This window comes from Lissotriton helveticus, chromosome 2_2 (genome assembly GCF_964261635.1).
Source record: "Lissotriton helveticus chromosome 2_2, aLisHel1.1, whole genome shotgun sequence".
NCBI lineage: Eukaryota > Metazoa > Chordata > Amphibia > Caudata > Salamandridae > Lissotriton > Lissotriton helveticus.
Genome location: NC_136060.1, coordinates 404,555,521 through 404,579,791, shown reverse-complemented (window position 1 = coordinate 404,579,791; position 24,271 = coordinate 404,555,521). Strand labels below are relative to the sequence as shown.

At 48.3% G+C, this 24,271-nt stretch overlaps 1 protein-coding gene across 2 annotated transcripts in view; it reads left to right on the top strand.

Annotated features, from left to right (window-relative positions):
- Window positions 1-24,271, top strand: part of MAEA (macrophage erythroblast attacher, E3 ubiquitin ligase) — a 413,699-nt gene that overhangs the window by 234,064 nt on the left and 155,364 nt on the right. For both annotated transcript variants that reach the window (XM_078678642.1, XM_078678641.1), the window contains 2 exons: window positions 8,016-8,138; window positions 22,851-22,927. In XM_078678642.1, the coding sequence (XP_078534768.1) occupies window positions 8,016-8,138; window positions 22,851-22,927 (200 nt within the window). The remainder of the gene's footprint in view (window positions 1-8,015; window positions 8,139-22,850; window positions 22,928-24,271) is intronic.

Here is a 24,271-nt window from a genome sequence, read left to right as displayed (position 1 = left end):
TTATTCCTGTTAATAACACTGTTAAAAATAAAAAGAAGTGTGAGGCAAGCATTTGAGTGTAAAATTTTTAAGGAAAAGAACATCAGTGTTTTGAATTTAGATTAAAAGTGCTTTAGTGGTGCCGACTACTGTATTACTGGTGTGATTATTATATCAAACTAATTTGATTACAATAGAGTAGGAACTATCCATTAATAAATTAGACAGAGTGTTTTAGAGAGATTACCTGTGTCTAAGGTGATTGCGCATGAAGGAGAATTATTTTTAAAATTATCAAATTTTGTCCTTAATTTTGATTTATTGATTAGATTATTACCAATAATGTTTTAGTTAATTTACATTTACTGCCCAAAATTTAAAAGCAAACAGGTTAGGTTTTTCTTTTTTCACAGGTATACGTTGCAGAAGGTGTGTAAGTGAAAAATATAAGTACATTTAAAACACATGTGATTATATATTGGTATTGTTATAAATAAATATATTACGTTGCTACTGTTTTTCCAAATTGATATTTTTCTTTACAGGTTAATTAAATTTAGTGATACAGGTAAATTAGGAGATACATTAAATTGACCAAATTATAAGGTTTTCAATATTTGATAGTGTTAAATTAAATTAATTAATTAATTAATTAACAAGCGCTGCAAGGCAAATTTAAAGAGTACGTTTACCAAATTAATTAAATAAAATGTCTTCCTTATATAAGAAAATGAAAAGGGTTGTAGCTAAATGTGAGAGTAAATTAAAGATTCCAAAATTAGCGAAGATAAATAATAAAGGCGTCAGAGTAGAAAATATAGATCAGTGTAAAAATGATGTTGTAAATACGGATCAGAACAGAAATTCAAGAAGACCTCCAGAACAGGTTAATGTAACGCCAAAAGTGTCAGATCAAACTGATAAAGTGCCAGTTCAGAATTTTATTAAAATGGATGCGATAGAAAATGATGATGAAATGTCTGATACATCTGGAATTAATATTCCTGATTATGTAAATTCATCAAATGATTTAAAGGAGTCCATGAAATATATGGAAACAGAGATAGTGCCTACACTGGGAAAAGATGAAATTAATTCCGCAGTTTTAAAAGTCCCATTAACTGAAAAAGTTTATTCTATTGTACTTGAAATTGAATTAGTAGGGATTGCAACCGAGCAAGAAACAGAGATGACTTCGGTTTTAGCAAATGAGAAGTCTGAGACTGATCTGATTAAATTGATACAGCCTGATGAATCAAAATTATGCTCAAATAAAAAGGAGATTAAGATAAATGAGCTGAATGAACAGCTAAAAATACAGCGACAGGTAATGATTCAAGAGATTGACATGGCTTCATTGCCATTGCAAATTTTTGTTAATGAACAGACAGACAAAACAGATACAGGATTAAATAAAGAACAGGAAAACAGTCCGAAAGGATTAAATACATTCCCAGAATTTTGGAATGAAAATAATGTTCTTTTAAGTGAAGACATCAAAGTGAAGGATGCAATTGATCAACAGATTGAAACATTGACTTCTGCAGGTTCACTTTTCAGAAATGCAAATTTAATTAAAAGATTGATTGATGATATTCAATTGGTAGAAAAGTTTGCTGTCGTGATATGTGCAGCATACAAAATGAATGATGAACATGCTTTGAGTTCACTAATACTAACATCTGTAGTTGAAACATGGCAGGTAATCAAAAAGTTACAAGATGATGCATCTCATAAGGAAGAAAACACATGGTTGAGAAACACATGGTTGAGTACAGATTTTAGACAGCGAGATGAGGATGAGATTTTGTCACACAAAGATGGTAGAGTAGTTTTACCAAATAGCATGATTACTGACATGGACAGAATGTACCATAGATTTGTAGAATCTCTTTACCAGAGGTGTCTGGCTTGCCAACAAGTAAACACAATTAAGAGAACAATTGTGGGAATAGAAACAGAATTACAGGAGAGTGGTTCATTGACTAGATTACAAATGGATTTCTGTGAGATGTCACTGAATGATAAACTGTGCTACATTTTTGTGATTTACTGTTTGATTACTAAATGGGTTGAAACATTTCAGATGCGACATGATGATGAAATTACTGTTGCAAAATTATCAGATAACAGAAGACATATTGAAAACAGATTGCTCCATTGTGCAGATAAACTAGAATTTTTAGATGTTGAGGAGTATGAGAATGTTACTATAAAAGACAGAGATGCAGAAATGTGCCTAGCTGCAGGTACAAAGTGGACAGATATTCTTCCACTTGTTTTGATGTTTCTGAGAAACACTACTGATAAAAAGAGTCCACGTAATATTATGATGGACAAGGTCATGACACAGACATTCATACTAGAGAAAAGAATGATGCCTATCAATGATAGCATCAATTTAGAGAATTTCAGGAATTTATCAGATGAAATGATTTCTGTGTTTGATGAAGATGAAACTGAAGTGCAAACAAGAGAAAAAGAGCAAGTACTTGATCAGTTACCAGGTAAAAGAATCAGGAAAAAGGTTCGTCTAAAAAGAAATTCTCTAGTGCCAAGGTGGCAGAAAAGGAGGCTAGTCAGTCTTGTCACAACAAATGCAGAGAAGTGCAAAAGACTGAAGAGGTGGATTGACACTGGCCATACTTTTCGTGTATCTACACCTGAAAATCCTGATGAGAATAGTGTCACAATTGATGATTCAGATTCTGAAGAAGAGCCTGAAGAGAATCCAGATCTTGAAGGTCGACAAGTTGGTCGACATCTGGAGAACATGAAAAGAAAACAAGCCTTGATTGAAGAAGACTTGAAAGTTGTGACAGAAGACTCAGAAAATGATGGAAATCTGCCAGAAAAAGAAGCAGAAGAAGAAGGTGATCAGATTATGATTCAAGACCAGGAGAGTATTGAAAAGCAGAAAAGTAGCTCTGAAAGCAGGAACAGGAATTCTGAAACTGGGAAGTTGAAGGTAATTGAAGAAGAAGAAAATGAATTGCCAAGTACCAGCTACAAAGATGACGTTCCTAACGGAGTGAAGCTGCTGAGTAAAGAAGTACCTGAGTCCAGAATGAAAATATCTGACACTGAAACTGATGAAAGTGATGAAGATTCTGAAATAAGAAAATTCAGAAAAGGAGCTTGGAGAACAGAATGTAATGTGACCAAGCAAAAGAAGAAATTACCAAGAAAAAGTGATGAATGGCCAGGAGAAAATGAAAGCCTAAAATTCAAATTGAGATATAGATCAAAGAAACAGATTGATGAAAAATCAAGTCAAAAAGATTCTGTAAAGGAAAGTGAGGCAGGAAAGAAAATAGAAGTGATACCTGTAATGGAGGTAAATAGTCACAGTCAAAAAGTGATTGAAAAGAATAGTGACAATGATTGAAGTACATACCTGTTAAAATTTTAGGTTTTCTGTTTTTGGCATAAGGCTGAAGAAATCTTGTTAGATGACACAAGGTCGAAGAAATTCTGTCAGCTGAAAAAATTAATTTGTGACATTAGGTCGAAGAAAAACTGTTAGAAGGTTTAAGGAGTATAAAAAAAAAAAATTTTTGAAAAAGGGGGGTGTTAGAAATTTTTAGAAAATTTTGGTAAACATTTTTTAAAATTTTTGTTTTATTTTTCTTTGCAAGCTTAATGCAATTATAATTCTGCTTTGGATAATTTAGGTTATTGTTCTTTTAGAAATTAACAAGGAGAAGTTTAAGGTCAATATGACAAGCAAGATACTGACATTTTATTAGTTATAGTTTTTGCAACACTTTTGTTGAAGCTTAGTTGCATGTTACACAAGAGAAAGAAATAGAACTAGAGGGGTTTCTTAAAACTCAATATGAGAATTGTAGATAAACTGATGAGATAAGTCTTTAGAAATACTAACACAGGTGAAATTGAATCATGTTCATCTTAGATAAAATCTTTGCTAAATTTTTGGGTGCTGGTGTGGTGATTTGTTAATCACCAGATGAGGGAGTTGATGGAGCGGGATAGAAAACAGAAATCTGTTTAAACCCGTGAAGTCACACTTCCATAAATAAATTAATAATGCTAACAATTTGTGCTGTGTGTATAATAATTCAACCTAGTTTAAAGTTACATTACATTACAGAACACGTGGGAAACTAATATGTGTGCTCATAAATGTGCATTATGTTGCATTCTTATGTATGTGGAAAATAATAAATTAATTTTGTCTATTGTCATGTCATAACTAATAGCAGCTGTTTTTGAAATAATGGCATGTGCTTATTTTGCTTCCCTTGTCTATGTGATGTCATTTCTACTATTCTAGGTGCACATAAGGTTTTATGGATTAATGAAGACAGGTAGATATAAAATGCTGCTTTATTTGTGCTTTACTGCTAGGTAATTTAGACTAATGGGTTAATAATTAGCAATGATGGGAGGCAACAGTATAAACTGTATTTCTTTCATTAATTATTCTTTGTGTTTGTTTATATAATAGTTTTACAAATGAAGCTTAGAGATGGCTGCAGGAAAATTAGTACCCTTTTAAAAGTGACGCAGGAAGGTGGCGCAGAAAATTGACGCTTTCTGAAAGAGGCCTAATGATGAAAATGGCTCAAGTGAAAATAATTCCAAGAAGGTTGGAAAAGGCCTCTGAGCTTTTATTTTGAAAGGTTTTGGATTGAACTGCTAAAAAGATGACTTTTTGGAGAAATTTGCTAACGTTTGCTAACGTGCCACGGGAGTTCAGAGCTGACTAAGCTCAAGGTTAAAAAGGAAGTTGTCGCTACAAAATGTAGCAGCCTAAGGAGAAGCTGCCAAGACTTCTACATGAACAATGGACTAGTGAATTTGCCCGGGCATGTAAGAAGGAGGTGTCACAGTTTACTGTGGTACGAGGTGGTTCAGCCAATGGAGAACTAGAATTCGTCTGCTGGAATGTGAAAAATAGTTAGCTCAGCTAAAATTAGGGTATAAGAATAGGTTCAGAGAACACATAGTTGGCTTACGCTCGAGAATTCTGGAGGACGATGTTATGCTGATGGACTTTACACGTGAGGACAGGAGTTTTTATTAAATACTTTATTATTAGGTGATGAGGGTAGAGACAGAGATATAGTTAGGATTTTGGAAAATGCTTAATTTTACTTATTCCTGCTAATGAATAATAATTCTTGATTTATGCTCTTTTTATTAATACTAAATAAATCTTTCTTATGACATTTTCTAATGCTTGTTTAATAAAATACCAAAACCTAAGTTTTTCTAGATGTGTTAAAATAAACTTTCTAAAATGACAAGCTGGTCTTGATTATTGCAGATGGTTTAAACAACTATATTTAGATCTTATCGCCTCATGATTCAAGCGCTCTATTGTTGTTATGGGCCTAGTGTTGTAGTGTAAGTTTTGTGGTAGTAGATAGTGTCATTTGTGCAATATTTTGGTGAGAGCGCTGGATCAGAAGTCAGCCTCCACACCCTCGCATGAGGGGCAGCTCGGATCTCGTGATGCATATATGGCGTGCAGTCATTTGGGGGAAAGGTAGGTCATATGAACAGCATTATACTTTATCTGTTTGAACCCAGCCACACACCGACACCGTCCGGATGCCTGCATGTATCTTGACCATTTCTTGGGGGAGATAGGTTTGCTGCTTAGACACTGCCATGTTTCCTCTGTGTAGGGGCTTAAAATGCCTATTAGTACGTAGTGCTCGATAATGATAAGTTATCAACCTTCGACCTCCTGCCACTTCCAGCATAGTTGCAAGTATTTGTGTGCTTTCAGGAGCCTCTGGGAACATGGGCCACAGCTGGCGCGCCGTGTCAGGGATTTTTGCATATTGAAGGAATTGACCAGAACCCAAGTTGAACGTCTCCACTGCATCTTGAAGGGTAATGAATGGACCCTCTGGGTATAAATCAGATGGCATTATACATCCCTTTTCCTGCCACTTTGCAATCAACATCAGTCAAGTTATTGGTTTGTAGGGACGTATTACCAAAATATCCTTGTAGAGGGCATAGGACGCCTGCGATGTAACTCGTTCCCAGAGTATGCCCATCAGAAGGATTACGCATGGGGAATTTGTGAGACTGTCTCCCACCTCTCATCAAGAGTGTCCTAAGTAGATGTCTACCATGTGTGCCCCCAGCAGAGACCTCTCCTAGTTTGTTTCCGTGTCGAGCCAGTGTATGGCATGTTGTGTCTGAGCTGCCAGGTAATACAGTTCTAGATCAGGAACTTACCTTCCCCCGTTATCCCATTTCCTTCATAGCATGGCAAGTACTCTTTTACATTGTTTGCCATTCCAAATCCAATTTGCGCAATACACATCGGGGTAATTCATAGAAGGTTCCATGCATGATGTACAAGCACCATGGTAGTACAACCATCCCATGAGTAGACCCAGCGGGAATAGTAAAGACGTAGGCAGGGAGCATTTAAGGTACATAATCAGGAAATTAGAACCTTAAGCTCACAGCATAAATAGAGCTATGCACATTATGTTATGGTGAAATCTAGGGAAAAAATGTAACTTTACCTGACTCTGGATATACCGGTTATGCACAAAAGGTTTTTTAACATACTTTTGTCTGTATATGTTTCCTCAATTACTAGCGGAATGGCACAAGCCATCAGACCCCCCTCTAGTAGATGTGATGCGTCCTCTGCACTTGACGCTTTGCACATTGTTTTAATTTGCCTTAAATGGGCCGACCTGCGACATAAATATATTCGTCTATTACTCGTGCCTTTGAATTTCCAGTAAGCAAGACCAGCTCTTTTGTTTTGCAGTTTTGAGATAATATTAAAGTATTTTGGTATTTATCTAGATTTTTAGTAGGGGTGTATTTTGCTTATGTATGATAGTGTAAGTTTGTTGATTTTTATGCTATGGTCATAGATGTATTGATGTTTTAACTATATTTTTATGATTGCTGATGCTAATGGAAATAAAGAGCGAATGAATGAATGAATAACTTAGTCATATTAATACAGAACTCCCTCTGTACGTTTAGCAGTATCTGGATTTCTCAAGTAAATCATGGCATCATCGGTGTACATTGACACTATATGTTCCGTCATGCCTATCTGTGCTCCCCAGCCCTTGAGGGTCTGCCAAAGCCGAAAGGCCAATGGTTCCATCGCGATAGCGAAAATTAGTGGGGAGTGTGGGCAGCCCTGTTGGTGTTGGGTTGTAAGGCCATCTTTGCCGAGACCGAACGACCCATGCGTACTCTCACCCGTGGGTTTTTATAGAGCAATTTGATCCAGGATATAAACTGAGCTCCCCAACCCCATCCTATAGAGCACCTTCCATACATAATCCCTCCTCTCAGAGTCAAATTCTACAAACGTCTTCACACAGTAGAGGGTATGATACTGAATTAAAAGTATAGCGTTTTGAATTTGTGTATGTAGGATCAGTAAAAAGATTAAGCAGATTACTCCACACTTAGTCTGGTATTCACAGTTAACCGCAAGTATCTGGGAATCAGTTTCATTGAAAGTTATTATCTCTAAAGTCTTAATGTGATATAGAAACAACACTCACTTTCAAGTAAATAGACTTGGCTAAATCATGATATAGTACTACTTAAAATTTGTTTCTCCATCTTTTGAGAAGACCTGTTGTCAGAGGCAGGTGCATTCTTTCCGACTGTCGAGGCCAGGTTATGACCTCACCAGTTAAAAGATTTTGGTGCCCCCATGTATATATCTAATTCAAAATATAAACAAGAATAAGCCTTAAAATAAAATGTTATTTTTCGAAATGAAATTAAAAAAAAATATTTTTGTTTACTTCCATTTTATTTATAGGTTCAGCTGCACAATTTGCAGTTTTGAACCATATGGTTCATGGTAAATGTGGCAGATGAAAAATGATGGTAGTGCCCCTCTTCCCTTGAAGCCCTAAGCACATGCTTATTTTGCTTAGTGGTTAATCCAGCCCTGCTGACTGCCAGAATCACAGATCGTAATGCTTGTTAATAAATATTTACGGAGATTAAGCAAATGTATGTATTTTGATAGGTTTTACTTTCTTTTCTTTTGCAAGGACTTGGTAAACATAGAGATGTTCCTAACAGCTAAAGAAGTGGAAGAATCATTGGAAAGACAAGAAACTATGACTTGCTTGGCATGGTGTCATGATAACAAGTCAAGACTCAGGAAAATGAAGGTATATTCTCAGCTTTACAAATTTTTCCCCCACATGAAATTTGTCCCTGAGAATCTTTAGAATAATCATATGGACGTAATTATGTGTTTAATTTATTTTTTAATGCGAATGTGATCTGGTCTAGGCATTCTCAGATCCTGGCATGTTACATTTGATTATTTATTAATTGGATGTAAATTTACTTGCTGTCAACTGATATTTGGAATTCTAGATGATTCTTCATGTTTTTATTTGTTTACGACTGCATGTAAACATTAAAAGTAGCAGCTATCGGGCAAAGCCCCTAAGGTGCACAACATGTAATGGGATTGATGAAATGGCATTGCCTTACTGTACTCATTGTCTGTGAGGAAGGATCAGACCCCATTTAAACGACCCAGTGACGCCACCACGTTTTTCTATATGTTTTCCAAACATGATGGGACCTACTGTGTTGTACACAGGTTTTGGCCATTCTCTGTGATATCAGTCATTGTGGTGTATGTGCCCTACCTGATCTTATGTCCATGTTGCTGAGTTGGTATGTAATTTTGTTTTGTTTTCTTTTTATGTGGAGTTTAGAGTTTGGATATGTGTCAGTAAGTAGCTGGAGATTTGGGGGTTAGAAGTCAGATTTTTTAGTAGAGCAGGTAGAGATGAATGATTCCCCTGGCACTATATTATTTCTAATTGAAGCATTTGTAGCTCTGTGTCCCTGTCAAGGTTTGATGATCACTGCTGGGCAGAGCACTACTAGCAAGTTAGTTGTTTATTTCTTAAAAACTTGCAGGACTTGTTGCTGGTTAAGTTGAACAAGTTGAATATCCTGTGGGAAGATAGTTTTGAATAGCACTTTGCTTAAATATCCCACATTTTATGAAACTTGATGTAAAACAAATTAAGGATCTCTTCACAGTGGTCAGGGGTAGCAATTGGAGCACTTTTGTTCAAATCCTGATTTGTGACCTGAAAGAAGATTTTGAAGAGTGTGTTGGTTTGGTTACGAACTTCCAAGGTACATGCTGTGCTCTTTGTTATTTGGTCCGTGACACTATTATGTTCTATATAGACGTATTGATTTTAAAGTTTACATTGAAGATTGTCCTTCTGGTCTTAAAACTTTCTCCACTGATGAAAAAGCTTAACTTTACACAAAGGCTAGGTGTGGAGAGCAACCTGAAAAGGTAACTTGATAAGAACACCAACTCAAACCAGTTCTGAAAGTGTAGACCGTGGACCCACATTTCCAGTCTGTTTTGACTATATAACTGTGGTCCCTACTTGTTCCAGCTCCAAGTTGTCTATGGCCAGGGAAAGCAGTATTCTGCATAGTACTTTGCTATGGAAAAAGAGCTGGTGTCTAACTGACAGCCAGCTTCCCAGAGGCAAAGGGAGATTGCCTGAGTCTACTCTTGCTGTTTACATGTCTTGAAGAACCCAGCAGCCAGCCTGCCTGCTGAGAGAGGGAAGAAGCATGCCAACCCTGCAGTAGATGTTGCTTTCCAGGAGAATCAAGGTGCAGCATGACCCCTGGTGGGGTCTTCCAGATGAGGAAGTATGTGGAGATCAACATCCTGCTCCAGTGTTAGCAAGCAGCCGTCTCTACACTTATGGTTCCGGGCATTAACTATACAGATTGGCTGAAGGTCATAGAGCCCAGTTAGAGGCTGTGATCCTCGAATGTGTGATCTTAGCCGCTGTGCCCAAAAAAAAATCACAAAAACAAAATCACGGTCTGACCTGAGCCACATTTACCAGATACATTTCCCTGATTCTTCTCCCCCTGCCCGTCCCGGTTAGTTCTGCCACACGCTCGCCCCATCCCGGTTAATTCTCACCTCCTGCCCCATCCCGGTTAATTCTCCCACCCGCCCGGTCCCGGTTATTTCACGTCCCGGTTAATTCACAGTTAATTCTCCCACTGCCCCGTCCCAGTTAATTCTCCCTCCTGCCTGCCCCGTTGCGGTTAATTCTTCCACCCGCCCACCCCGTCCCAGTTAATTCTCCCACCCGCCCACCCCGTCCCAGTTAATTCTCCCACCCGCCCACCCCATCCCACTTAATTCTCCCACCCGCCCACCCCATCCCACTTAATTCTCCCACCCGCCCGCCCCATCCCACTTAATTCTCCCACCCGCCCACCCCATCCCACTTAATTCTCCCACCCGCCCACCCCATCCCTGTTAATTTTCCCACCCGCCCGCCCCTGTTAATTTTCCCACCCGCCCGCCCCGTCCCTGTTAATTTTCCCACCCGCCCGCCCCGTCCCTGTTAATTTTCCCACCCGCCCGCCCCGTCCCTGTTAATTTTCCCACCCGCCCGCCCCTGTTAATTTTCCCGCCCGCCCGTCCTAGTTATTTTCCCACCCGCCCGCCCCAGTTAATTTTCCCACCCGCCCGCCCCGTCCTAGTTAATTTTCCCACCCGCCCGCCCCGTCCTAGTTAATTTTCCCACCCGCCCGCCCCGTCGTAGTTAATTTTCCCACCCGCCCGCCCCGTCCTAGTTAATTTTCCCACCCGCCCGCCCCGTCCTAGTTAATTTTCCCACCCGCCCGCCCCGTCCTAGTTAATTTTCCCACCCGCCCGCCCCGTCCTAGTTAATTTTCCCACCCGCCCCGTCCTAGTTAATTTTCCCGCCCGCCCGCCCCGTCCTAGTTAATTTTCCCACCCACCCGCCCGCCCCGTCCTAGTTAATTTTCCCACCCGCCCGCCCCGTCCTAGTTAATTTTCCCACCCGCCCGCCCCGTCCTAGTCAATTTTCCCACCCACCCGCCCCGTCCTAGTCAATTTTCCCACCCACCCGCCCCGTCCTAGTCAATTTTCCCACCCGCCCGCCCCGTCCTAGTCAATTTTCCCGCCCGCCCCGTCCTAGTTAATTTTTCCACCCCCCCCCGCCCCGTCCCAGTTAATTTTCCCATCCGCCCTCCCCGTCCCAGTTAATTTTCCCACCCGCCCTCCCCGTCCCAGTTAATTTTCACACCCGCCCTCCCCGTCCCAGTTAATTTTCCCACCCGCCCTCCCCGTCCCAGTTAATTTTCCCACCCGCCCTCCCCGTCCCAGTTCATTTTCCCACCCGCCCTCCCCGTCCCAGTTCATTTTCCCACCCGCCCTCCCCGTCCCAGTTAATTTTCCCACCCGCCCTCCCCGTCCCAGTTAATTTTCCCACCCGCCCTCCCCGTCCCAGTTAATTTTCCCACCCGCCCTCCCCGTCCCAGTTAATTTTCCCACCCGCCCTCCCCGTCCCAGTTAATTTTCCCACCCGCCCTCCCCGTCCCAGTTAATTTTCCCACCCGCCCTCCCTGTCCCCGTTAATTTTCCCACCCGCCCTCCCTGTCCCCGTTAATTTTCCCACCCGCCCTCCCTGTCCCCGTTAATTTTCCCACCCACCCTCCCTGTCCCAGTTAATTTTCCCTCCCTCCCTGTCCAAGTTCCCACCCGCCCTCCCTGTCCCATTTAATTTTCCCACATGCCCTCCCTGTCCCAGTAAATATTCCCACCCGCCCTCCCAGTCCCAGTTAATTTGCCCACCCGCCCCCATCCCAGTTAATTTTCCCACCCGCCCCTGTCCCAGTTAATTTTCCCACCCGCCCCGTCCCAGTTAATTTTCCCACCCTCCTGCCCCAATTAATTCTCCCCCCGCCCACCCCCTCCCAATTAATAATAATACCCGCCCACCCTGTTCCAATTAATTCTACCACCCGCCCACCCTGTCCCAGTTAATTCAACGTCCCAGTGAATTCTCCCACCCACCCACCCCGTTCCAGTGAATTCTCCCACCCACCCACCCCGTTCCAGTGAATTCTCCCACCCACCCCGTTCCAGTGAATTCTCCCACCCACCCACCCCGTTCCAGTGAATTCTCCCACCCACCCACCCCGTTCCAGTGAATTCTCCCACCCACCCACCCCGTCCCAGTGAATTCTCCCACCCACCCACCCCGTCCCAGTGAATTCTCCCACCCACCCACCCCGTCCCAGTGAATTCTCCCACCCACCCACCCCGTCCCAGTTAATTCTCCCACCCACCCACCCCGTCCCAGTTAATTCTCCCACCCACCCACCCCGTCCCAGTTAATTCCCAGTTAATTCTCCCACCCACCCCGTCAATTCTCCCACCCACCCCGTCCCAGTTGATTCTCCCCACCCACCCACCCCGTCCCAGTTGATTCTCCCCACCCACCCACCCCGTCCCAGTTGATTCTCCCCACCCACCCACCCCGTCCCAGTTGATTCTCCCCACCCACCCACCCCGTCCCAGTTGATTCTCCCCACCCACCCACCCCGTCCCAGTTGATTCTCCCCACCCACCCACCCCGTCCCAGTTGATTCTCCCCACCCACCCAGTCCCAGTTGATTCTCCCCACCCACCCACCCACCCGTCCCAGTTGATTCTCCCCACCCACCCACCCACCCGTCCCAGTTGATTCTCCCCACCCACCCACCCCGTCCCGTCCCAGTTGATTCTCCCCACCCACCCACCCCGTCCCGTCCCAGTTGATTCTCCCCACCCACCCACCCCGTCCCGTCCCAGTTGATTCTCCCCACCCACCCACCCCGCCCCGTCCCAGTTGATTCTCCCCACCCACCCACCCCGCCCCGTCCCAGTTGATTCTCCCCACCCACCCACCCCGTCCCGTCCCAGTTGATTCTCCCCACCCACCCACCCCGTCCCGTCCCAGTTGATTCTCCCCACCCACCCACCCCGTCCCAGTTGATTCTCCCCACCCACCCACCCACCCACCCACCCCGTCCCAGTTGATTCTGAACCACCCACCCACCCGTCCCAGTTGATTCTCCCCACCCACCCACCCCGTCCCGTCCCAGTTGATTCTCCCCACCCACCCACCCCGTCCCGTCCCAGTTGATTCTCCCCACCCACCCACCCACCCCGTCCCGTCCCAGTTGATTCTCGCCACCCACCCCCCCGTCCCGTCCCAGTTGATTCTCCCCACCCACCCCCCCGTCCCGTCCCAGTTGATTCTCATCGCCCACCCACCCCGTCCCGTCCCAGTTGATTCTCCCCACCCACCCACCCCGTCCCGTCCCAGTTGATTCTCCCCACCCACCCACCCCGTCCCGTCCCAGTTGATTCTCCCCACCCACCCACCCCGTCCCGTCCCAGTTGATTCTCCCCACCCACCCACCCCGTCCCAGTTGATTCTCCCCACCCACCCACCCTGTCCCAGTTGATTCTCCCCACCCACCCACCCCGTCCCAGTTGATTCTCCCCACCCACCCACCCCGTCCCAGTTGATTCTCCCCACCCACCCACCCCGTCCCAGTTGATTCTCCCCACCCACCCACCCCGTCCCAGTTGATTCTCCCCACCCACCCACCCCGTCCCAGTTGATTCTCCCCACCCACCCACCCCGTCCCAGTTGATTCTCCCCACCCACCCACCCCGTCCCAGTTGATTCTCCCCACCCACCCACCCCGTCCCAGTTGATTCTCCCCACCCACCCACCCCGTCCCAGTTGATTCTCCCCACCCACCCACCCCGTCCCAGTTGATTCTCCCCACCCACCCACCCCGTCCCAGTTGATTCTCCCCACCCACCCACCCCGTCCCAGTTGATTCTCCCCACCCACCCACCCCGTCCCAGTTGATTCTCCCCACCCACCCACCCCGTCCCAGTTGATTCTCCCCACCCACCCACCCCGTCCCAGTTGATTCTCCCCACCCACCCACCCCGTCCCAGTTTATTCTCCCCCCCCACCCACCCCGTCCCAGTTTATTCTCCCCCCCACCCACCCCGTCCCAGTTTATTCTCCCCCCCCACCCACCCCGTCCCAGTTGATTCTCCCCAACAACCCACCCACCTACCCCGTCCCAGTTGATTCTCCCCAACAACCCACCCACCTACCCCGTCCCAGTTGATTCTCCCCAACAACCCACCCACCTACCCCGTCCCAGTTGATTCTCCCCAACAACCCACCCACCTACCCCGTTCCAGTTAATTCTCCCACCCACCCCGTCCCAGTTAATTCTCCCACCCACCCACCCCGTCCCAGTTAATTCTCCCACCCACCCACCCCGTCCCAGTTAATTCTCCCACCCACCCACCCCGTCCCAGTTAATTCTCCCACCCACCCACCCACCCACCCCGTCCCAGTTAATTTTTCCACCCACCCACCCACCCCGTCCCAGTTAATTTTCCCACCCGCCCTCCCCGTCCAAGTTAATTTTCCCACATGCCCTCCCTGTCCCAGTAAATATTCCCACCCGCCCCTGTCCCAGTTAATTTTCCCACCCGCCCCGTCCCAGTTAATTTTCCCACCCTCCTGCCCTGTCCCAATTAATTCTCCCCCCGCCCACCCCCTCCCAATTAATAATAATACCCGCCCACCCTGTTCCAATTAATTCTACCACCCGCCCACCCTGTCCCAGTTAATTCAACGTCCCAGTTAATTCTCCCACCCACCCACCCCGTCCCAGTTAATTCTCCCACCCACCCACCCCGTCCCAGTTAATTCTCCCACCCACCCGCCCCGTCCCAGTTAATTCTCCCACCCACCCGCCCCGTCCCAGTTAATTCTCCCACCCACCCGCCCCGTCCCAGTTAATTCTCCCACCCACCCGCCCCGTCCCAGCTAATTCTCCCACCCACCCGCCCCGTCCCAGCTAATTCTCCCACCCACCTGCCCCGTCCCAGCTAATTCTCCCACCCACCCGCCCCGTCCCAGCTAATTCTCACACCCACCCGCCCCAGGTAATTCTTCCACCCGCCCGCCTCGTCCCAGGTAATTCTCCCACCCGCCCGCCCCGTCCCAGTTAATTCTCCCACTCGCCCGCCCCGTCCCAGTTAATTCTCCCACCCGCCCGCCCCGTCCCAGTTAATTCTCCCACCCGCCCGCCCCGTCCCAGTTAATTCTCCCACCCGCCCGCCCCGTCCCAGTTAATTCTCCCACCCGCCCGCCCCTCCCAGTTAATTCGCACACCCGCCCGCCCCCTCCCAGTTAATTCTCCCACCCGCCCGCCCCCTCCCAGTTAATTCTCCCACCCGCCCGCCCCCTCCCAGTTAATTCTCCCACCCGCCCGCCCCCTCCCAGTTAATTCTCCCGCCCGCCCGCCCCCTCCCAGTTAATTCTCCCGCCCGCCCGCCCCCTCCCAGTTAATTCTCCCGCCCGCCCCCTCCCTGTTAATTCTCCCACCCGCCCGCCCGCCCCCTCCCTGTTAATTCTCCCACCCGCCCGCCCCCCCGCCCCCTCCCTGTTAATTCTCCCACCCGCCCGCCCCCCGCCCCCTCCCTGTTAATTCTCCCGCCCGCCCCCTCCCTGTTAATTCTCCCACCCGCCCGCCCCCTCCCTGTTAATTCTCCCACCCGCCCGCCCCCTCCCTGTTAATTCTCCCACCCGCCCGCCCCCTCCCTGTTAATTCTCCCACCCGCCCGCCCCCTCCCTGTTAATTCTCCCACCTGCCCGCCCCCTCCCAGTTAATTCTTCCACCCCGTCCCGGTTAATTCGCCCGGCCCTATCCAGTTAATTCTAAGTCCCTGTTAATTCACCTACAGGCCTGCCCCGTCCCGATTAGTTCTCCCACCTGCCCGCCCCGTCCCGGTTAAATCTCCCACCCGCCCTCCTAGTCCTGGTTAATTCTCCCACCCGCCCTCCCAGTCCTGGTTAATTCTCCCACCCGCCCTCCCAGTCCTGGTTAATTCTCCCACCCGCCCTACCAGTCCTGGTTAATTCTCCCACCCGCCCTCCCAGTCCTGGTTAATTCTCCCACCCGCCCACCAGTCCTGGTTGATTCTCCCACCCGCCCACCCAGTCCTGGTTGATTCTCCCACCCGCCCACCCAGTCCTGGTTGATTCTCCCACCCGCCCACCCAGTCCTGGTTGATTCTCCCACCCGCCCACCCAGTCCTGGTTGATTCTCCCACCCGCCCACCCAGTCCTGGTTGATTCTACCACCCGCCCACCCAGTCCTGGTTGATTCTACCACCCGCCCACCCAGTCCTGGTTGATTCTACCACCCGCCCACCCAGTCCTGGTTGATTCTACCACCCGCCCACCCAGTCCTGGTTGATTCTCCCACCCGCCCACCCTGTCCTGGTTGATTCTCCCACCCGCCCACCCAGTCCTAATTGATTCTCCCACCCGCCCACCCAGTCCTGGTTAATTCTCCCACCCGCCCACCCAGTCCTGGTTAATTCTCCCACCCGCCCACCCAGTCCTGGTTAATTCTCCCACCCGCCCACCCAGTCCTGGTTAATTCTCCCACCCGCCCACCCAGTCCTGGTTAATTCTCCCACCCGCCCACCCAGTCCTGGTTAATTTTCCCACCCGCAACCCAGTCCTGGTTAATTCTCCCAAGTCCCGCTTAAATCACTGTCCCGGTTAATTCTACCAAATACCGGTTAATTCTCCCTAGTCCCGGATAATTCGCCCGCCCACCTAGTCCTGGTTAATTCTCCCACCCGCCTGCCCAGTCCTGGTTAATTCTCCCACCCGCCTGCCCAGTCCTGGTTAATTCTCCCACCCGCCTGCCCAGTCCTGGTTAATTCTCCCACCCGCCTGCCCAGTCCTGGTTTATACACCCACCTGCCTTTCCCGTCCCAGTTAAGTCTCCCACCCGCCCGCCCCGTCCCAGTTAATTCTCCCACCCGCCCGCCCCGTCCCAGTTAATTCTCCCACCCGCCCGCCCCGTCCCAGTTAATTCTCCCACCCGCCCACCCCGTCCCAGTAAATTCTCCCACCCGCCCACCCCGTCCCAGTAAATTCTCCCACCCGCCCACCCCGTCCCAGTAAATTCTGTCACTCGCCCGCCCCAGTTAATTCTCCCACCCGCCTGCTCCGTCCCAGTTAATAATCCCACCCGCCCGCCGCCCCCCAGGTAATTCTCCCACCCGCCTGCCCCGTCCCAGGTAATTCTCCCACCCGCCCGCCCCGTCCCAGGTAATTCTCCCACCCGCCCGCCCCGTCCCAGGTAATTCTCCCACCCGCCCGCCCCGTCCCAGGTAATTCTCCCACCCGCCCGCCCCGTCCCAGGTAATTCTCCCACCCGCCCACCCCATCCCAGTTAATTCGACCGCCCGCCCCATCCCAGTTAATTCGACCACCCGCCCGCCCCGTCCCAGTTAATTCTACCACCTGCCTGCCCCGTCCCAGTTAATTCTCCCACCCGCCCTGTCCCAGTTAATTCTCCCACCCGCTCGCCCCATCCCGGTTAATTCAATGGGTTAATTCTCCCGCCCGATCCTGGTTAATTCTTAGTCCTGGTTAATTTGCCCACCAGCCTGCCCCGTCCCGGTTAATTTGCCCACCCGCCCGTCCCGGTTAATTCGACCACCCGCCCTCCCCGTCCCGGTTAATTCGCCCACCCGCCCGCCCCATTCCGGTTAATTAGCCCACCCGCCCGCCCCATTCCGGTTAATTAGCCCACCTGCCCGCCCCATTCCGGTTAATTAGCCCACCACGTACGGTTAATTCGCCAACCCGCCCGCCCCGCCCCCTCCCGGGTAATTCTCCCGCCCGCCCCAGTTAATTCTTTCACCCGCCCGCCCCATCTCAGTTAATTCTCCCACCCGCCCGGTCCCAGTTAATTCTCCCACCTTCCCGCCCCATCCCAGTTAATTCTCCCACCCGCCTGTCCCCCTCCAGTTAATTCTCCCACCTGCCCGCCCCGGTTAATTCTCCCACCCGCCCACCCTATCCAGGTTAATTCTCCCACCCGCCCACCCTATCCAGGGTAATTCTCCCACCCGCCCGCCCTATCCAGGGTAATTCTCCCACCCGCCCGCCCTATCCAGGGTAATTCTCCCACCCGCCCGCCCTATCCAGGGTAATTCTCCCACCCGCCCGCCCTATTCAGGTTAATTCTCCCACCCGCCCGCCCTATCCAGGTTAATTCTCCCACCCGCCCGCCCTATCCAGGTTAATTCTCCCACCCGCCCGCCCTATCCAGGTTAATTCTCCCACCCGCCCTATCCAGGTTGATTCTCTCACCCACCCGCCCTATCCAGGTTGATTCTCTCACCCGCCCGCCCTATCCAGGTTAATTCTCCCACCTGCCCACCCTATCCAGGTTATTTCGGCCACCCACCCACCCCTTCCAGGTTAATTCTCCCACCCGCCCACCTCTTCCAGGTTAATTCTCCCACCCGCCCACCTCTTCCAGGTTAATTCTCCCACCCAGCAACCCCTTCCAGAGATCTCCCACCCACCCACCCCTTCCAGGTTGATTCTCCCACCCACCCACTCCTACTAGGTTGATTCGTCCCACCCACCCCTTCTAGGTTAATTCGTCCCACCCACCCACCCCTTCTAGGTTCATTCGTCCCACCCACCCACCCCTTCTAGGTTCATTCGTCCCACCCACCCACCCCTTCTAGGTTCATTCGTCCCACCCACCCACCCCTTCTAGGTTAATTCGTCCCACCCACCCACCCCTTCTAGGTTAATTCGTCCCACCCACCCACCCCTTCTAGGTTAATTCGTCCCACCCACCCACCCCTTCTAGGTTAATTCGTCCCACCCACCCACCCCTTCTAGGTTAATTCGTCCCACCCACCCACCCCTTCTAGGTTAATTCGTCCCACCCACCCACCCCTTCTAGGTTAATTCGTCCCACCCACCCACCCCTTCTAGGTTAATTCGGCCCACCCACCCACCCCTTCTAGGTTAATTCGTCCCACCCACCCACCCCTTCTAGGTTAATTCGTCCCACCCGCTCACCCCTTCTAGGTTAATTCTCCCACCCGCTCGCCCCTTCCAGGTTAATTCTACCACCTGCCCGCCCCGTCTCAGTTAATTCTAATTGTGGTAGGTGAATATCGCATGCTTATTGGGCTGTTTCTCCCACTCCCCTTGGGAGACCGTTGCACAAGTGCTGCCGCAAGCCCCGGAGGAGGCCTGGGCTGTGCTCTCTCAAGCGGTAAGTATGGTAAGAGATGCAGCACAATTCACCATCAGGTGTGGCCTTGATGCGATGGATTCTCTGGCCAGGTCAATTTCCACAACAGTGGCCTTGAGGTGTGTCACATCTGTCTTAGGACAACTGGCTTCTCTGGGGATGTCCTGGCAAATCTGATGGACATGCCCTTTGATGGGATCTGCCTTTTTTGGGGAAAAGGCAGATTTAGCCCTAGTGAGGTTCAAAGACTCTCGAGCTACGGCCAAATCCTTGGGCCTCTTTACTACTCCTCGAGGCCAGTCTACCTTTTGTTCCTTTCGTGGCAACAGAAGGGGTTTCTAGCCGCGTCCGCCTTATCCTAGCCAATGCCCTGCACAGGCTCCACAAGCTGTGCAGGGATGTAGACACGGTTCATTCTGACCTAGGAATGTAAGCCAGAAGTCTTCAGCCACCCTGCCCTCAGCAGCCGCAGCCTCCAAGCACTCCTAGTCTGACTCTGCAAGACCACACCACTCCAGTTTGCAGGAGAATCCATCATCATCTCCCCCACTGGAGGTTCAAAACGTCGGACAAGTGGGTCTTGCAGATCATTCTGGAGGGCTATTCTCTTCCTGTCTTTTCCTTTTGGGATAGGGTGGCCATCTGGGAGAGGTGAGGATCAGGAGACACTGGTCTGCAGCAGAGTCGGGCCCACATAAGTTTGTTAGAGGTCCGAGCGATTCGGTTGGCATTGAAGGCATTTGGTCCCTCTGTCAAGGGGAAGTTAGTGCAGGTGTTCACGGACAACACCACCACCATGTGGTACTGCAACTAGCAGGGCAGGGCAGGGTGGGGTCGTGGACCCTTTGTCGAGAGGCACTGCATCTCTGGACATGGTTGGACCATCAGGGCATAACCCTGGTGGTTGAACACCTGGCAGGTTCTCTGAACGCCAGGGCGACGAACTCAGCCGTCGATACCTAGCGGATCACGAATGGCGTCTCTAGTAGGAGGTGGCTCAAGGTCTCTTTCAGCGGTAGGGAGATTTTTTTTACCTCCGAAGACAACATGCGGTGTCAGCAGTGCTGCACGCTGGAGTTGCCAAGGCGGCTATCGCCCGGCGACATTTTTTGTCATGAGTGGACAGGCCTGATATACGCCTTTCTGCCCATACCACTCCTGCCCTGGGTTCTGAAGAAGATCAGGAGTGCCCGGGCTCAAGTCATTCTTGTGGCTCTGGACAGGGCGAGGAGAGAATGGTATCCATAGCTTCTGAAAATGAGCATCGATCCTCTGATCAGGCTGCCCCTTCAGGAGGATCTTCTGTCGCAGCAGCAGGAGAGGGTCTTTCAACCGAACCTGTCAACTCTGCGCATCCATGCATGGAGATTGAGCAGTGGCAGTTGATTACTTTTGACCTTCCTTTCGAAGAATGCAATGTTATTTTGGCGGCCCTCCACTAAGACGGTATACTTCTGCTGTTGGCAAAAATGTGTATTATACTGCTGTTTTGCGGGTGACAGACCAGTCCTCTCTTTTTAAGTCTCCTATTGTACCTAGATTTTTAAAAGGGCTGTCTCACTTGTTTCCACCCACGTCCTTTGTTATGCCACAGTGGTACCTTAGTTTGGTCCTCATCTACCTGATGTGTGCTCCCTTTGAGCCTTTACACAATTGCACCCTCCAGCTGTTGACCATCAAAACCGCCTTAGTGGCGATTACATCTGCCCAGAGGGTGAGTGAGTTGCAGGTGCTATCTTGCTTGCCTCCCTATCTGATGTCTTTTCCAGAGAAAGTGGTGCTTTGCACCCGGTCTTCCTTTTTGCCAAAAGTTGTGACCCCATTCCATCTGGAGCAAACGCAAAGAGATGATGGATGGAACGCTGAAACTTTTCAGACACTCACCCCCAGTCACAGATCTGGGTTGAATACATAATCATTCTTTAGCTCACTTCGCCACCTCAGTTCAGACCCATCTAAATGCAAATCAGTCTTGACCCTGTCCCTCATGGGAACAGGCCAGCTCGAACTGCCAAGCCAGGTCTTCCCTGAACCGGAAACCAGCATCCTGGGACCGGTTTCTGGGTAACACCTTTCATCAGCCAGGCTAGCTTGAATCCAGTGGCAAAGTGAGCAAGGGACCCAAGTATGGGCATACCCTGCCAATTTAGGGCGAACAAAGCAAACACAAGGAGATGATGGATGGAACCCTGAAACTTTCCAGACACTCACACACCAGCTGTTGACCATCAAAACCGCCTTATTGGCAATTACATCTGCCCGGAGGGTGAGTGAGTTGCAGGTGCTATCTTGCTTTCCTCCCTATCTGATGTCTCCTGCAGACAAAGTGGTGCTTTGTACCCGGTCTTCCATTTTGCCAAAAGTTGTGACCCCATTCCATCTGGGTCAGTCCATTAGATTCTTTGCTCCCCCTCATTTCTCTAAGGAAGAGGAGCGTCACTACCGACTGGACCCAAAATGAGCTTTGTCGTTCTACCTTGACCGCACGAAAGAGCTCCAGGTGGACGACCAACTCTCTATGGGGTATGTGGGAGCTAAGAAGGGAAGGGAAGGGCAGTTCAGAAAAGGACCATCTCCTGCTGGTTTGTTCTCTGCATTAAAGAGCTGCTATGCCCTGGAAAAGAAGCAGCCGCTAAGGGATTAATGGCCCATTCCACCAGGCGAAAGGCTGTGACTGCAGCCTTGGCTTGGGTGTCCCAGTCCTAGACATCTGTCAGGCAGCTACGTGGGCATCATTGCACATGTTTGCCACACATTACTGCCAGGACGATCAAGTCTACAGAGATGAGCATTTTGCCCGTTCAGTCCTGCAGGACTTCCTAGTTTGAGGTATTGGTCTGCAACCCACCCCTAGGATAGTACGGCTTGGGTATCTAATTCAAAGGTAAGGAATCTGCAGCTAGAAGTCTCTATCAGATGAACAAGTTACTTACCTTCGGTAACACATTATCTGGCTCTGCTCTTCTGGCATAGAAAAAACTAAAAAGTACTGACATCTGCGTGCCTGGAGGCTGCCTATATAGGTACCTTGATGTCATAAACTACGCCGACGGCCTCACGCAGAGCCGAATGGAGCCACCCATTGACGCTCGCAAGGAGTATTGCTCAGAAAAAGTTTCCGGATCCTGCCTGACGCCTGGGAAATTCAATGGTAAGGAATGTGCAGCTAGATGGAGTCTCTACCAGATAATGCGTTACTGAAGGTAAGTAACTTGTTCGTCAATGCCATTTTCTTTATTTACCAATGCACTCGCTCATGCTAGGCAGGATGACTGCACTGGTCTACAGTGCGCATGTCGGATTGGCCGTACGTCTTACGATGACCGTCCCAAATGTGCACTGTAGACCCAGCAATCCAACGGCTGTGAAACAGTCTGGAGATTGCTGGCACAGGCCTCCCAGCCTCAAAATGAGCCCTGGTTTAGCAGGCTCCAACCAAACCTGGAGCTTTGCTCATGGTGATGAGAGTAGCTCCAGGATTGGTTGGACCACGTTCCACTGAGCAGGAAGGGAAGTCCTTCCCTTTCCTGCTCATGGACAACCAGGCAGAGCCTGCTCATGCTTCCGCTCTGTATTATGGTGAGTTGTGCGCCATCGCACCCCGCCATAATTTATCAATGCTAGCCACCATTGACCCCTTGTGTGGTGTTTTAGTGCAAGTGTGTTTGTTAATATATAACTATAATAGGGAAGCTCCTTGACTATATTACTGGCTGCTGAAGGTAATTTGTGTAGGATTGCAATAATCTAAATACGTTATGTTTTTACACAATTTACTTAATTTATAAAGAAATAAATTGTGATTGTTGAGCATTGCACTCAGTGAAAGCTGCATAGAAAAACAAGTGACTTTAACTGGCAACTTTTTGTTTTTATTCTTTCAGAGCTGTCTGGAGTTCAGTCTTAGAATCCAGGAGTTTATCGAACTAATACGACAAAACAAGAGACTGGATGCTGTGAGGTAAGATACGATAAATTAATATCTACATTTAATATATAATTCAAGTGTATACCTAATGAGCCCCGTACTCTTATCACCTAAGTATTCAATCAGCTTGTACGAGCTTTTTCTTCACATTCTTTGCTTCTGGAAGAACTGCATAGCAGAAGAAATACCCGAACTTTGAATCCGCCTCATTGCATACTCGCGCTAGCAATTCATCCTTCAGAGTTCCTCCTGCCCAGTAAGAGTGAGTTCAGTAGGTGCATGGAGCCATCTTTGGGACCATTGAGCCCCTCAATCCCTGGTCGGGTTGACAATCCCTTGCAAAAAAGGTTTGCAGAAGACATTAGTTTAATGACCCAAGGGGCAGAGCAGAGCAGTCTCATTGGACATGGGTTGAGAATGGTGTCTGGCAATAGTCAATGAAAGCAGAATACCCTTCAGCCCCCTAATTACTGAATATTCAGTTTGTGCTACATGTTCTAAAAAGAAAAGTATTTGAATATTCATAAAGCTGTATATTGCACATAATATGAAGGTTAAGAACGAAAATCAAAACTCTCTAGTCCAGTGATTATTAACCTTTTGACCTCTGTCTGCCCATACGTAATCATTACTAGAACCCAGGGACCCTCACTGAGCCACTATTAGAATCCGGATACCCCCTCTGAATCATTACTGGAGGCCAAGGATCTTGGCCTAAGTATTTTAAATGATTTGAAGCACAAAATAATACACAAAATTACACAGAAAAGATTTGATCGAATAAATGATTGATTATTTAATTCACAAACCACTATAAGAAAATAAGCAAAATTGTCATTTTAATGGGGAGGTTGGAGCATTTATATATTAATTTGAGGTCACTCATCATCCATACTAAATTCTGTTTGATAGACTTGCACTGCTCCCATGAATCAGTTGGAGGATACTAACTTGAGTATTAACGTTCAAATTCCTTCACGTTTAAAGAACGTTTAAAATTTCTCAGTTGTACATTTGCTTCTTTAATTATGTACATTTTTCTCCTCTATTAATATTATTTAATATTCTAAGCAGTTGTGGACTCCCTGAGTAGGCTTCGTAGAGGTCCCAGTGCCATGGGTTAAGAACAACTGCTCTAGCCTCTTCCTAGCCAAATAATTGAGTCCATGAGCTATTCGAGTATTTAGGAGAAGGTGCGATAGATGTACTTATAATAGAGATGTATGACCACTGCTACTATATTGCTGGTATTTGTACTGTGCAAATGTCTGCATGATTGTCTCACTAGAGCTGCTTCTCTGTGGCTCGCGAAGCACCTCCGGCATGATGCAGAAACTACAAACCAGTTTGGATAATGCAATGCATGAAGCACTAGTC